Below are 16019 nucleotides of genomic sequence, written 5' to 3'. Positions count from 1 at the left end.
TGAGTTTAGGGGAATGGGAGTGTATGCATATTCGTGTGACAGGAAAAACAGGCAAAAATGATTCAAAAATACAAATGAACTCACATCAAACTGCCAGTAGAGATATAATGTCCTAGAAATCTAGCAACAAAAAGTCGCGCCCCTGTTTCCATCCACGACGGTACCATGTGTTTTGGATTGCTCAAAATTTCATAATGTTTTCCTAGCACACTGTGTGCAGCACTCATGCCTGCCTGCAAAGAAGCACATTTCACTTGTAAGCCACAGTCACCAAATTGATAGATTTTCTTTAAATTGCCAACATGATTAATATTGTGGAATGGAACATTTCATTCCATTCTAGACTGGCCACAGTCAACAATACTTTATTGCATGATAATAATAACAATACATTCAAAAAATTTTGGGCCGGATCTAGGTCACTGAACCCGGTTCACTAAAACTTGCCCAAATTTACTTATTTTGTATGGAGAAAGTAAAGAGGAAAATGTGTTCTCATTTTGCATGATAATAATAACATAAGTGGAGATATAGATATTGATCTTGGAAATGATATGAATGGTTGAAATGAAATGATATAAATTCTTAATTTTGTGATTAATTTTGATTATGTAATACTATAATTTAAAGCCAATAATATCACAAAATTCGTTAATTAATCTTTGCTATGATATTAATTTTTAGAATTATTTTATTATTATCTTTTTAAAAAGGTGTATCTTACGATACGATATGATACACGATTCGAAAAATTAGATTTTCGATACATGATACAATATGCGATTTTACAACCATGGTTACCTTTAGTCCATCCTCATGGGAGCCATAACCTGAAATTAAAAGTAAAAAAAATTACTGAGATGATCTGTATCAAAGGAGCTAACTAGTGTATATTCTGTGACTTTTTCCTTCCATTAGATAAAATGCTTACCCTGATAAGCTCCGCAAAACCAAATTCCTCTCTTTCCCTGAATACTTTTAAGCTCAAGTGAAGCTTTTGATGCAGCAATAGATGGGACTGGATGACCAGTTGTCCACTGGAGCAATGTATGTTCTGGCTTACGTTCCGGATTGAGTGTTACAAGGAAAGGTAAAGTGGTTTCACAAAGGTTCTGCAAGGTGAATTAATAACTAGAGCATTTAGACATCAAAAGAGTGATTCATTGGCAGCATTACAGAAGGTGACAGTTATCTAACTCCATAAACTCCAAGCTCAATTTACAGAAGACATATGTTCCAAACCTGAAGCACATTGAGCCAGTAAGTCAGGCATACTTTGCTGTCTGTACTTCCAAGAAAGTTCCAAGCACTCCATGCTGCTGGGTTTTGGGGCATAAAACTTTTGTCACGATGGAGGAAAATATCACTGCCATAACACGTTAAGAAATGATTTCACATTTTGTGTAGCAGATTACAAGAGTTGGCTATTTTATATCAGTTTAAGCATTCACCCATTCTTGATGATTCTTCAAAAAGTAAACGGAAGAAAAATTTCCGATGGTAATGGAAGACACTGTACCTGTAGACATACTGGAATGCACCAAGTATTCTCGATTCATCAAATGTAGCTTGGCTTCCGAGTATTCTCAAGGCATCTGGAGCATGAACAGCCATTATGCAGCCATTATACATTTCTTCGGAACCATCTCCACATACGACGGTGCAACCTGCAACAACACATTCCTTTCGTTATTCAGAACAAAAAGCCCCGCTAACACATTCACTTTTCAAAAGCTTTCATGTGAAGGATTGCGATAAAAATTTAAGGAATTTAATAACTAACCTTCATCATCAGCTGACACAACAGAAGACACCTCACAATCAGTTATTATTCGACAACCCCAGTTCTCGAGTCGTTCCCTGACCTGATTTTAACATTGGCAGCTCCTCAAGTTGAACATTCTTGAAAAAAATGTACTTCCATAAAGATAATGAAAATCTGGAGTGTTTTTACATAGAAACAAAAGACACCTTGTTGACGTAAGAATGTGAACGCCATCTGACAGTAAGCCATTGTGGGCGGCCGAAGAGCTGAAGTAGATGATGATTGCGGCAAAATGAAAGAACAGAGAAAGCAGAGAAGCTCAATACTCCTTCAGAGGGGCACGACCATATCGAACCACATATTGGAATCTATAAAATTGCAGAATTATAATACTTATTATTACAAAGNAAAGAAAAAAAAAAAAGCAAAGTAAAGAGTGAAACTTTTTTTTTATTTTCTTGACTAAACTTTGGTTGTTTTGTTCTTTTAACTTTGAATCTACCAGCAGTGAATGAATCTAGAAGGGAACAAAACAAAAGAGTGTTGCAGGAAAATTAAGAAAACACTTTTTTCCTTTTGATGATGTAGTTGAGTCGAGTCGAGTTGAGTTGAGTTGAGTTGAGAAGTGGGGTAAGTGAACATGAAATCATGTGGCGGTTAGTAATTCAAAGCTGAAAAATCCGAAAATTATGGGGACCCAGACGTGTGTGAGAGATTAGAAATTGACGTGGTGACAGTAAAGGACAATGGCGCCCTTAAGTCTTTAGCTTCCCAGAAGGGATTTGACAATTTTTGCCAATCATAAATACTTTGTCTTCACTCAATAGCGATAGAATGAATAATCATTATTGATCATATGTCTGGTTAATATCATATATTTTATTGTAGGAAACAACAAAACAAAACAGTGACGGTGAGAGAATCTATTATATTATCGTATCAATATTTTTCTTGACATAAATGTATTTAATACGTAAGAGAGTTAATAATAGAAAGGGTAATTATCCTCGTAATGCCCCTCTCTTTTTAACCCAAGGAATAGTCTGTTGATCAAGAAAATTTATCCCTTTTTTTTTTATTTTATTTAAACTTTAAAGTGATCGATTACAATAATATTATAATTTATCTGATTTATAATTATGAAATCACATATCGTATTTTATATGAAAAATGTAATTTTTTTAATCATGTATCGTATTATAGGATGCTGACTTTTTTAAAAAATGATAATAAAATAATAAAAAATTTCTAAAAATTAATTTCATCTCCAAGATTAATTACCGAATTTTGTGATATTATTGGCTTTAAATTATAGTATTACATAATCAAAATTAATTACAAAATTAAGAATCTATATCATTTCCTTTCAACCATTCATATAATTTTTAAAATCAATGTCAATATCTATATCTCCACTGATGTTATTATTATCATACAAAATGGGCATCACATCTTCCTCTTCACTTTCTCTATGCAAAATAGGTAAATTTGGGCGGATTTTAGTGAACCGGGTTGGGTGACCCAGATTCGACCTGAAAATTTTGTTGAGTCTTTGGGCCAAATTAATAAAGTCTTATCAATATTTTTAAGGATACGAATCAATACGGATCGTATTGTAGGATACATATCAACTATTGAAAAGTTTATGATACACTCTCTGATACGTATTGTTGACGACCTGTATCGAATTGTATCATAGAATACGTATTGCATATCGTAAGATACTAATAACTATGATCTGATTTTTTAGGCTTGTAAAATGTTCAATAAACCCCAAGGATTAGTTCATAAGCCGACCCCCAACACCCATGTTACCAAAAAAAAATATATTAAGTAATTAATTTCTAATATACATTCATGATTCATCCATTATTTTGTGACCCATATAAGTATTCCGTGTAGGGACATACACAATTAGGGAAAATAAATAATAATAATATGAGGATGTAACAAAATCTTCAATTTAATCTTTATTTCTTGCTAATTAAAGGATTGTGACATCCAATAATTAAAGCATTTTCCTTATTGAAATGATCTCCCGCTCTATTAAGGTATCCAGGCCCATATTAAAGTATGTCTAATATTCAAGGTCATAAAACACCCTATAAACCTAATAGACCAAGGTAATTGCACAAATTATAAGGTATGTATCTCTCTTACAATTTGAATACAAGACCCCCTAGGTATAACTAACCCCAGTGGTTATAGGGTTTACCATCCCCTCACAAGGAGATTTACTTTATTTGATATTGAGAATTATTGGGTAAACTATCTCTGGTTGATTGAGTGATTCGATAGGAACTCTTGAATATACCACTCAAGAGGTCTTGAATTCAAATCTTTCATCGATTGCTAATAGGGATAGTCATAAGAGCTTTTATCTAGTCAATAGTTTTAAGATTAATTGAGATACATATGAGCTGATGCGGACACTCACACTCACACTCAATTAACAAAAAATGGAAATAATACAGGTTGGCTGCAGCTGAATTGCCAGCAAGCAATAAAGACAACCACAAGTTGGAGTTACTTATTACTCCATCCACGTATAATTTGACGTCAACAGATTAAAACATGTGATTTTAATTAAGAAATAATTAACAAAATAATAATATCTAGAATTAATATCATACCATATACTAATGAATCAAGCAGAAGTTAATAAGATCTGCCGGACTTGTGACTTTATCACAAATCTCATGTGAACTTTTTGCCCACATATTAAGAGGAAGTGGTGAGTCAATTTATACTATAGTATTGAATGACATATTGAAAAATTGAAAATCAAAAAGCAATAGATATAAATTTGATTAGTCATTTTCAGTAGGGCCTGTAATAAATTTTCCATGTTTTTTTATTTAAAAATAAATAAAAAATGAAATCTTATTTTTTCTATAAAAATGGTGGTCCACTTCAGGATACATACCTCACAACCCATTTCTATTGCACATGTGATTGCTTCAATATAACTCATAACTGGCTTTCACTAAAATATTTGCTCTATATATTTATATTAATTCATAATTTTTACTAAATTTTTTATGAATGACTATTTGAAATGGCTTTAGAAAATAAAATTATATGTAATATTTATGTGATATTATTGTATCAATAAATAAAAGTATTATTTACATTAATTCCTTAAAATACATCTTATTATACTAAGTTACACATCTGCTCTAAATTCCTTTACGCTGAAGGAACTAGCATTAAATAAAAGAGAAATCAGAAAGCTACTCGAACCAAGTTATTAATTTAATAAATTATCTTGTTTACTTGGAGTTTGTATTGGAATTATTGGAGCATCATATTCATAACTATATTTATCTCACCTCCCTATGCATGACAAAAAATAATTTAAAAATATTTAAAAAGGTAACTTGAGCCAATAGTATTTGAATTAAGATTACATAGGATAATCATCTTTATGTTTTATGGTAAAAGAGCAAAAAAAAATTTCATAAATTCTTATATTAATAGTGATAATCATTAAAGCTCTTATTTAATTGATAATTCTAAAACATTAAAAAATTAGTTTAAATATACACATATTGACTTAAAAACCTGATGATAAAAAAAAAAAAAAAAAATTACAAATGATGATCAAATATTTTGTTGAGTGTTCACATCAATACCAATAACGAAAGGAACATTGAGCCATGTGCTTCAATGTCTCCATGTCTTTATTTAATTTAATAAGCTACGAATTTCGAATATTTTATTGCATGCTATAATTGACTTTAATAAAACAGACAATCACTAAAACTGTAATCTTTAACTTGAAAACAATTAATTAACGTGTTTTTCATATTTTCTAAATTTATAAAACACGAAATATGTAGCTTTGTAATTAATACATGGATGATAAACGAACTGATTTAGAAATTTATTTTAAATAGGAATGAAACAAGGCAAAACAAATTGGAGAAGAGGCCCATTAATTTCATTTGGATTTGAAGCCTGGCCCTTGAATTGAAAATCCATGCGAGGCTGGGTCACCTGAATGTTGCTCCGCTATATTGAAAATGACTAGTTAATTTACTTGCACTTAATTTTTGTATGACAAATATCAAATCTTTTAATCTTTAATTTAATCATTTTCATTCTATAATAAAAAAATGTATGTATTATATTAACATGTTGTCATTGCTTTGTGGGAGGCTAGGATCATAAATTTTTTTACAAAACAAAAAAAAAAGTTGAGTAGTTATCTCTTGTACTCTCTAGAATTCTCTCTATATTTTTAATTTTTCTTAGAGTTTTTCTTTTTCTTTTTTTATATTTAATCCTCCAATTGAAGCTAAAGATATTAATGAAGGAATTTCACATATTTCAATCATTTAAAGAGACTTATGTGTATAGATATTTGCATAGAATCAATTAAAGATTTATTTACAGATTAAACAAACGAATAACGTAAGTTGTCCTGGATACCTTGGTTATAAAAAAATAAAATAAAATAATAGTGTTCTTGAGTAACACCATTCTAAAAATATGGTGCTAATACAAAGAGTTTCTTTTTTTCTTTTTTCTTTTTTCTTTTTGCAAATACAGAAGATATAATTATTAATGAATAATTAATTTAAGACACTTTTCATATTTATAATTAAAATTGAGGTGGTTTTTTTGGTGTCACTTATTTGAGAAGAGCTTATTATAGTATGACTTATGAAACATAGATTTTACAAAAAAAATTGTTGGTTATCTGGTAAGACTACTGTAAAAGAGTTTTTTAGTGTTAATCTACCAAAAAGAATTTTAATATACAAGAATATATCAAGTCAAAATTATAAAATAGAATAGAAATATTTTTGAAATTTCAATGCTTAAAATAAGTTCAGAAAGAGCTTACGAAAAAGGCTAAAATTTTAGCTGAAGAGAAAAGCCTCCACAGTCCTTAAATTAAGAAGAAAATTAAACATGGGAAACCATTTAGCCATACTAGTTATGCTACTGATAATATTCAAAAGTGCAGTACCTTCAATGGCGTTGAAACATGATATTTTTTCAGTGATAACTCGAGTGAAAAATGATTTGGGAGATGGGATCGATTTGACGACTCATTTAAGATCGTTTGATGATGATCTTGGTGAGAAACATGTCTCTAATGGACAGTTCACGGAGTGGTATTTTATTTTTGTTATGCCCAAGATCCAGGGCTAGTGTAAGCATGCGTCCGCAAGAACCAATCAGAACTTAGGAAGGTTTTCCGACGCCAGGATGCAGCCACATCCCGCAAGGACCAGAGGGGTAAGGCCATCATCAGTAAGGTAGGTGAACGCTAGATCTATGAGTGGTTGAGAATTGTCCACCTGCTAAAGTTGTGGGCGATTTAAGGACATCTCCCGTACAGGCAACCAATGGGAAGCGGGTTAGGAATTGTACCACACATTCCTACACACAGAATCATGATTGCCATCTTGGATCCTTCCACTATAAATAGAGGGCTCCCCTCCATTTTACAGGATTGACTTATTCACCATCTGAACTCTCTCTCTCCCCCTATTTACCCATTCATTCTCTATGTTGTAATTCAGCTCGCCAAGTGCGACCTGATTGTAACCCGCTATTAATATAATCACAATGAACGTAGGATTCATCTTAGAGCATCCGAACCACTTTAAAAATTATTATTTCTCCATCTCTTTCTTTGCATTTCCATATCACGTGTGATTTCTAAGTCCGTTTAGCACTTCACACGTGCAAATAGTTGGTGTCAAAATCAAACATCAACAAACATATTTACTCTAAAACACTCACTTCATTTGCACGTGAAATGGAACAATGTGCAAGGGAGTTTTGAAGTGTATAATTATATAAGGGATATAACGAGGTGCATGTTTTGTTCATGGAGTATCAAGCAAGATGCAGTTTATACTTTGAATACTATGAAAAATATAAGGCAGAAGTTCTATGTATGGAAGAGATCTTGTTATTATATTGATGATATTTACGTGTAATAAGAATGAATAGTTATTATATGTATAAACTTTTTATACAAACTTAATCATATAAACTGACATATTATAATATGATTGGATGACTTCAAATTAAAGATAAATTAAACGAAATAAAAGATATATATATATATATCAAACATTCAGAGTTGTCACATTAGTTTGTAGGAAATAATCTGTAACGCCCACATTGAGGTACGTCATTTATTTATGCTTATTTGCCCTTAGTTAAGTCTATATCCTCTTAGTGTTGCTTGTTTGCCCATGGTGTTGCTTGTTTTAAAGTGAAGAATTGGCGAAGTTGTGAATTGCAGACTTCGTCGCGGCCAAGAAGAAAGCTCGCCGCTGCAACATATGCTTTGGAATTTTTCGCCAAGGCGAAGAAAAAGCTTCACCGGGGCAAAGAGCTGGTTGGAATTCTTGAGAAAATTCTAGAGAAATTTCTTTAAGGGCAAAGTGACCATTCTACCCCTAATTAGTTAAAAATGTGGGGAGTGAAAAGTAAGGAAATTTCATGGGAAATGCAATGAAGGTAAGGGCATTTGTGTAATTGACTAAAGGGCAAAGATGGAATTTTTAAGAAAGTATAAGGGCAAAATGGGAATGTATGCCTAATAATATGAGATATTAAGGATTCAAGCACACAAACCCTACCATTCTCTACACCTCACACGCCACCTTCACTCTCAAATTCTCTCAATTGCTTCATCAGATTTCCAAGGAAAATTAGAGGGCTTTTGGTTGGATTTTGGTAGAGATTCATTCCTAAGCATCCCAAGGTAAGAATTCTTGCAAATAGAGGTCTGATGAATTATTAAAGTGTTGAATTCTTATAGTTTCTATGCTTAGGATTTTGGAGAAAGTGGAAGTCTACCAAGGAAAGAGAGATTCTAGTGGAACTACTCAAGTTCAAGATAAGTAAATCCAACCCTAATCCTTGATTGAGCAAAAGTGTAAAGATTTTCTTATATGCTTGAGATTTGTTGATAGAGTTGTTATTGAGTTTGATGATGATCCATGATTGGATTTCCACCATGAGAAGGGTTGGTTGTGTTGATAGAAATTGATAGAAGTTTGGTTGGATTTAGAAAGAGTTTGAGGAGAATTTATGGAGTGTTTTTCCTGGCCAGGTTTAATATTGTTCTAAGGGAGTTTTACTCCAAATATTGGTGGTATGAGAAAGAAGAAGAAGTATAGCTAAAATAGAATTTAAGTTGCATGCATTGTGTTTGATGAAATGTCCAAGAGAAGTGTATGCATGAGTGTAGTTATTCATGACCATGATATGAGCTTGTAGATGATAGAGAAAGACTTATTTTTATGCTACATGGCATTCTTGCATTGTGCATTTAGAAAGAATATTAAGCATGAATCATCTACATGCAAACATATGCACTCATACTTAAAGAATAAAGAACTTAAAGAACAAAGAGAAAGAAAGAAGAGTGCTAAAGAAGAGAAAAGAAAAGGTTGTTGCGATAGGGAACCCGTGAGTGACAAGAAGAAAAAGATTTCCACATGCACGCCGCCTTCAGTGAGTGGCCTAAGAAGAAGAAGAAGAAGAAGAAGAATTTGTACGACCCGTAAGAGTGCATGTGGATGAGGGTTGTACCCAGAAGAAATACCTACATGCGCGCCACCTTAAATGAGTGGCATAAGAAGAAAATAATTTGTACAGTTCGTAAGAGTGCATGTAGATGAGGACTGTACTCACTCACACGGCCAGGGTTCCAAATCCATGCCTCAACCGAGTCCGATCGGCAAAGAATAAGAAAGAATAAGCAAGCAAGAAAAGAAAAGAGAAAAAAAAAAAAACGAAGAGAAGAAAGAAAAGAATGAAAGAAAGAAAGAATAGAAAGAAAGAAAGAAATATAGAAAAGAAAAAGAAAACAGAATAAGAAACAGAAAAGAAGAAAGAAAATGCATCTCTATGAATTTGTGCATTTGCATCTTATTTATGCATGATACCATGATTCTTATCATGGATAGTGAGAAATTAGAAGAAAGAAAGCACAAAGAGAACTAGAAAGAAAGAACAAAGAAAGTTAGAATGAAAGAACAGTAAGAACTAGAAAGAGTGAAAGAATATAGTAAGAACAAAGAGAGAATCGAGAAGAAGAAAAACAGTAAATTAAGGAAAGAAATTCAGATTCTGAACAACGGAAAGAGAGGAGTAGATTAGTGGATTTACTTACTGAGCAAATTGTGCTCACCCCGTTGTTTCTAAATGTTTTTGCAGGAAATAAGTGAGAAGCGGTCGGATGGACGTTAGAAGCGGAGAGAAATGGCACTACTGTCCACTGTTTTTTAAGTTATTGTATATAATATTTCTATTGTGTACAGAATTTAATATATAAAGTAAAGAAAATTTTTGGGCTCATTACTTTTCATGTTTTATGCTTATGTATTTTTATCATAGTATATTTTCCAAGTATACTAGCTAGTAAGAAGATATTACATAATCTATATAATCAATTTATATATCTAGTAGTACTTAATAAGAGTTAATTGTTATAGCATGTTCCTCTTGATAATATCTAATCAACCTAATTTTGTTTTAGAATGGGGTTTAACCAAACAGCAAAAATAAAGCCTTTTTTTTTTTTTTTTTTTAATATAACTGGGGTTAAATCCCTAAGACCTATTGAACATCTCACAAGCCCAATAGATTAGGTAAGTCACAAATGTAGTAAGTGGCCACTACGGAAATTCTAACACAAGACTTCTAGGTAACCTAACCAGATGGCTAAGCTCTTGTCATCCGGCCACAAGCCCAATGATTAAAGAAAATAAAGCGTTTTTTTATATTATAAGGAATCTAGATAGAGACAAAGAGAAGCAGATCAAAATAATGACAATGCTAGAGTATGCCAAGAGAAGAGAAAAAGAAAAGAATTTTGGATATTCAATATATTGCAAGACTGTACAATTGGCCAATTTATACAATTTTGTAACTGTAAAGAAGGAAAATAATAAATACAAAATCCCTGTAATTGTTCAATCAATCACATGAATTAAGTTGATTGATTGAAACTTTAATCAGTACTCCTTAATCTCAGCCAACAGAGATTAAGGGAAATCAATAATAAAGGCATTCCATATTTCGTCACTCCCCCTCAAGCTTGTGGTTTGTAGATGTCAAAAACTCCAAGCTTGCTAAGTAAATATGAATGATGTCTGCTACATAATGGCTTTGTGAAGATGTATGCTAATTGTTTTGAATTATGAATGTGTAAAGTCTTGATTACCCCTTCTTATATTTTGTTCCTAACAAAGTGGCAATCAATTTCTATATGTTTCGTTCTTTCATGGAATACTAGATTTGCTGCTATGTCATTTGCAACCTTGTTGTCATAGTATAAAAGAACATGTTTACTTACTTGTACTTCTAGGTCCTTTAATAATCCCAGAATCAAGACGATCTCACATCTTGTCTTTGCCATGACTCTGCATTCTGCCTTTGCTGAAGAAAGAGATATTGTCGATTGTTTATTTGTTTTCCAAGAAATAAGAGCTCCCCTTAGCTTGATGCAGAATCCTGTAAGTGATTTTCTTATCATTGGACATGTGGCCTAGTCTGAGTCACAATGAGCTGTGATATCCAAACCTTTGTCTCAAGAAAGGAGGTGACCTAAGCCAGGACATCCTTTTAAGTATTTCAGAACCTTTATTGCAGCATCCATGTGAGATTGTTTAGGCACATGCATGAATTGACTAAGGATATGGACCATATAACTGATGTCTGAGCGAGTCATGGTGAGGTAGATTAATCATCCAACAAGTCTTTGATAGTTTATGGGGTCTTTAAGAGGTGGATCAACTTCAGTAGATGATGTCCCATTGTCGTATTCTTGAGTAGTCAGTTTGGTGTTTTGTTCTACTAGAACAATACTTGGCTTGCATCCTAATAGCCCAGAATCGGAAATTAGTTCCAAGACATATTCCATTGGCTGAGAGATATTCCTACTAGGGATCTTACAATTTCGATTCCAAAGAAGTATTTTGGTTCTTCCAGATCTTTTATTCGAGATTGTCTATTGAGATGCTCTTTCAAGGATTTGATGCCTACTTCATCATTTCCTGTAATAAGAATGTCATCTACATAGATAATTAGAGCAATAAAGGTTTTACCTCTGTGCCAAGTAAATAGTGCATAGTCATGTTTAAACTGAACAAATCCTATGCCAATGAGAGTTTTACTGAATTTCTCATTCTATTGTCGGGATACTTGTTTGAGGCCATAAAGGGATTTTTGCAGACAACATACTATATTCTCCCTCTGTCTGCGAATGTTTGGAGGAATATCCATATAAATTTATTTATGAAGATCACCATGAAGGAAAGCATTGTGAACATCCATTTGATGGAGAGACCAGTCATGAATGGAAGCCACTATAAGGAAAATACTAACGGTGACATGTTTGGCTACTAGTGAGAATTTCTCTTGATTATCAAAGCCCTCATGCTAAGTGAAGTCTTTAGCCACCAATTGAGCTTTGTAACATTCAATGGATCCATCAGCATGGTGCTTGACTTTGTAGACCTATTTACAATAATGGGTTTTTTGTGAGAGGGATGAGGCACTAGATCCTAAGTATGACTCTGAGTCAGAGCAATAAGTTCATCAGTCATTGCTTTACGCCAATGAGAGTATTAAACAACATCTGAGTAACTAGTGGGTTCTCGATCAACAGAGATGTGACTGATACAAGCTCTGTGTACAAGAGAGAGACGATCATAACTCACATAATTGGAGGTAGGATATAATGTACCTAAGCAATCTAAAATAGTGGGACACTCATAATCTGTTGTCTAGATTGGAGGCCGAGTTTACCAAGTATTGCGACGTGTAGGAATAGCTCGACCTAGAATAGTGGATCCTGGTGTGGAAACAATTGGAACAAGGGATCTTGGTGGGGAACCAACAGTAGGAATCTGAATAGGTGTTTCTTCCTGAGGATCATTAGTGGCCACAGTATCAGAATCAAAGGTAGGGGTCAGGCTGAGGAATCGGAGGGACCGGTATCATAGTAATTAAAGGAATTGGTTGGGTATTATCTTCAAGAACCAGTCTGGGTGATGTAAATGTAGTAGTGTCGTTTATGGCAAACAGAAAAATGTCTTCATGAAACACAATATCTTTGGAGATCAAGAACCTATTTTCAACTGGATCATATAGCCTATAACCTTTTTGAAGCATAAGATATCCCAAAAATATACAGCGGGTGGCCCGGGTACCATTTGTCATGGGAGCCAAGGGTGGCAACATAACAAAGGCAGCCAAAAACTCGAAGGTGGTCAAGAGCTGGTGGCTTCTTGAATAGTATCTCATAAGGAGTCTTACCATGAATAACTATAGTTGGCATGCGGTTGATCAGGTATGTGATTGTGATCACAATCTCCCCAAAAGGAAACGGGTATGTGGGTTTGATGTTTGAGGGCACGGGTTACTTCAAGCAGATGGCGGTGTTTTCTTTCAACAACCCCATTTTCTTGTGATGTATATGTGCAAAAGCTTTCATGTAGAATGCCAAGAGATAAAAAATTATAATTAAAGAAATCCCTAGCATTGTCGGTTCTAACTCTTTGGACAGAAGTACGAAACTGGGTGATGACCATGGACAAAAAAAAAAATTAATGTGAGTAAGTGTTTGTGTTTTGGATTGCATGAAGAATGTCCATGTACCCCGAGAAAATTCATCAACAATGGTGAGGCAAAATCTGGATCCATCATGATTTGGGGTGTGGTAAGGACCCCAAATATCAAGATGGATTAAAGCAAAAGGTTGGGTTGTAGTGGAAGTGCTATGCGGAAAGATAATGCGGGCTTGTTTAGCTAATGGACATATAGGACATTGAGGTTGAAGGATAGTTGCACTGTGACCTAATCTTTGATGAAGAATAAAGAAATTTTTATTAATCATCATATTACAATTGGAAATTTTATTTGGATTACAAGGAGGAAAAGTTTTAGTAGACTCAGCATGTGCCCAATAGTATAGACCTCTATTGACTTTACCCTAGCTCATCAGTTTCCCAGTCGAAGGGTCCTGAAATTTACATGTGGTAGGAAAAAACTCTATAGTGCAATTATTGTTTTCACATATTTTGGATATTGAGATAAGGTTAAAATGAAATGCAGGAACACATAGCACATTCTTAAGTGATAAAGTGGCAGATAATTGGACAGTCCCTATATGAGTGGTTGGGGTGATATTCTCGTTCGGCATACGAACAGAAGTGGATGAGGTAGTGGAAATAGTGATAAAAAAAAATTTGGGTGACAAATTATGTGATCACTAGCCCCTGAATCAATAATCCACATATCAGTTGTGAGTAAATTAAAACAGTAAAAGGTACTTGTGTAAGATGTGGTGGGAGCAGGTAGGACATTTTCAACAACTGGAGCAACTGATTATATTGTTCCAAATTGAGAGTGGGTGCTGACTGATTTCCAAGAGAATCAACTTGGAAAGAAGAAGAATTACCATTTCTGTTGTTGTTGTTGGAATCTGGATGACCATGTAATCTCCAACAATGGTCCCAATCATGATTTCTTCTTTTGTAATAATCACAATACATTCTGTTTTTATTGGATCTTGAATTTCCCGACTCGTTTGACCCATTTCCATACTCATTTGACCCATTTCCATATCCATTTGATCTGTTTGACCAAGGAGTTGACCTGTTTGACTCATGATGTGACGTGGCACGATTGGAGTCGTGAGATGCGTTAAAAAATGCGATGAGTTTTTGACTGTCAAATCGCAAGATTGAATCTGAGGCCTTCATCTCATCATATATAAGAGAAGGTTTTTCACCTTCATTTTGCCCTAGCTGATGTTGATCACCATTCTCTCTTAACCTTGCCAACGCCATTGAATCTAGTGGTGTTCTATCGGAGTTCAACTGGCATTGGCTTTCATCTTGCACCACCAGTTGAAAACTTCGACGAAGAGAGGGTGGTGGAGACGTGGCCAGTACCTGTGTCCTGAAAGAAAGAAAACCATCATTTAATCCAGCAAAAAATGCAACAATTGGTCGCGATCGCACATTTTGTGGTACTGATTGAGTGTTTCCGATGACCCCTCAAGAGTTTCTTCAGCAGCGTCTAACTCATTCCAAATGGCAGAGAGCCGATTCAAATAAGTGGTGACCGAGTTATTCCCTTGCTTGAGTTCAATGAGGCATTGCCGGAGAGTGAAGGTTTTGGCGAGATCTAGCTTCCCATACATCTCCTTGATGTTAGCCTAGATCTCGGCAACCATTTCTGTCAATGGGAGCCTAGCCGCGACCTCTGACGAAAGACAATTGCTGATCCATGATCGGACCAGCATATTGCAACGATTCCAGTGGCGTTGAAGATGAGGTTGCGAAAGTGGTTGAAAAGCTCCATCAAGAAATGGATATTTGTCTTTGGTGATGAGGGCTCACCGGAAATCGTAAAACTAGGAGGCATGGTTGTCTAATCCAGTTAGGGTTTGTTTGATGAGATCTAATTCACGTCTATTGGAGACCAGTGAGAAAGGAACATCGCCTGGTTCAAGCCAATTGTTCCCGGCGGCTGGAACAATTCAAAAGGGATACGGGTAGGGATTTGGATCCAAACTCGATGTAGGAAAGGAATCCGGGTTGTAACCCGGATTCCAAGAGAGGTTGGGTCAAGCCTTGAATGGGTAAAAGAATCCAGGTTGTAACCCGGCATTCCATATGGATAACGAGCTAGGTCAGGCCTGGTTTGAAGTTTGTGGGCTTCAATTGTGTAGGTTGTAGTAGGCATAGATTAAGTGTTTGCGCTAGAGCTGTGTGGACTATCTGTGGTGATTGGGTTGTTTGTATTAATTGGGTCGTTTGGGTTTTCTGTAGTTGTATTTGGGTTGATTTCCATGCTGAAGGATAATGTTTTTTTTTTTTTTTTTTTAATTGTTTGTAGGGAAAAAAAGAAAGAAGTTGAGTTGATAGGCAAGCAGGAGCTTTTAGCTGATCTCTGATACCATATAAGGAATTGAGATAGAGATAGAGAGAAGGACAAAGAGAAGCAGTTCAAGATAATGACACCGCCAGAGTATGCTCAAGAGAAGAGAAAGAGAGAAAAATTTTGTATATTCAGTATATTGTAAGGTTGTACAATTGGCCAATTTATATAATTTTATAAATGTAAAGAAAAAAAATAATAAATACAAAATCTCTATAATTATTCAATTAATCACATGAATTCAGTTGATTGATTGAAACTTTAATCACTCATTAATCTCAACCAGCAGAGATCAAGGAAAATTAATAATAAAGGCATTTCA

General features: G+C 34.3%; 1 protein-coding gene across 1 annotated transcript; it reads right to left on the bottom strand.

The window, feature by feature from the left end:
* Positions 1–65: 65 nt before the first annotated feature.
* LOC116140870 lies at positions 66–14957 on the bottom strand. Its single transcript, XM_031426446.1, has 9 exons — positions 14809–14957; positions 14083–14713; positions 1972–2133; positions 1784–1865; positions 1520–1667; positions 1243–1366; positions 932–1112; positions 802–830; positions 66–233 (listed from the first exon to the last, which is right to left on the bottom strand). Exons 1-9 carry the CDS (start codon positions 14955–14957, stop codon positions 81–83), a joined length of 1659 nt encoding a protein of 552 aa, XP_031282306.1. The 3' UTR covers positions 66–80.
* Between the last annotated feature and the right edge of the window lie 1062 nt (positions 14958–16019).

The sequence above is a fragment of the Pistacia vera genome, unplaced genomic scaffold, assembly GCF_008641045.1.
Source record: "Pistacia vera cultivar Batoury unplaced genomic scaffold, PisVer_v2 Contig383, whole genome shotgun sequence".
In the NCBI taxonomy this organism is placed as follows: domain Eukaryota; kingdom Viridiplantae; phylum Streptophyta; class Magnoliopsida; order Sapindales; family Anacardiaceae; genus Pistacia; species Pistacia vera.
Note: the sequence above shows the minus strand (reverse complement) of the source record. Positions and strands in the feature narration are given on the sequence as shown.

What these genes read in the sequence shown, in the direction of transcription:
- LOC116140870 (XM_031426446.1), bottom strand. Translation starts at nt 14,957, where the DNA reads ATGTATGGGAAGCTAGATCTCGCCAAAACCTTCACTCTCCGGCAATGC. An exon ending in TCCCACCACATCTTACACAA is followed by an intron (nt 2,134 to 14,082) that starts GTACCTTTTACT and finishes GCAATTTTATAG; the next exon opens with ATTCCAATATGTGGTTCGAT. An exon ending in TGTGTCAGCTGATGATGAAG is followed by an intron (nt 1,668 to 1,783) that starts GTTAGTTATTAA and finishes GTGTTGTTGCAG; the next exon opens with GTTGCACCGTCGTATGTGGA.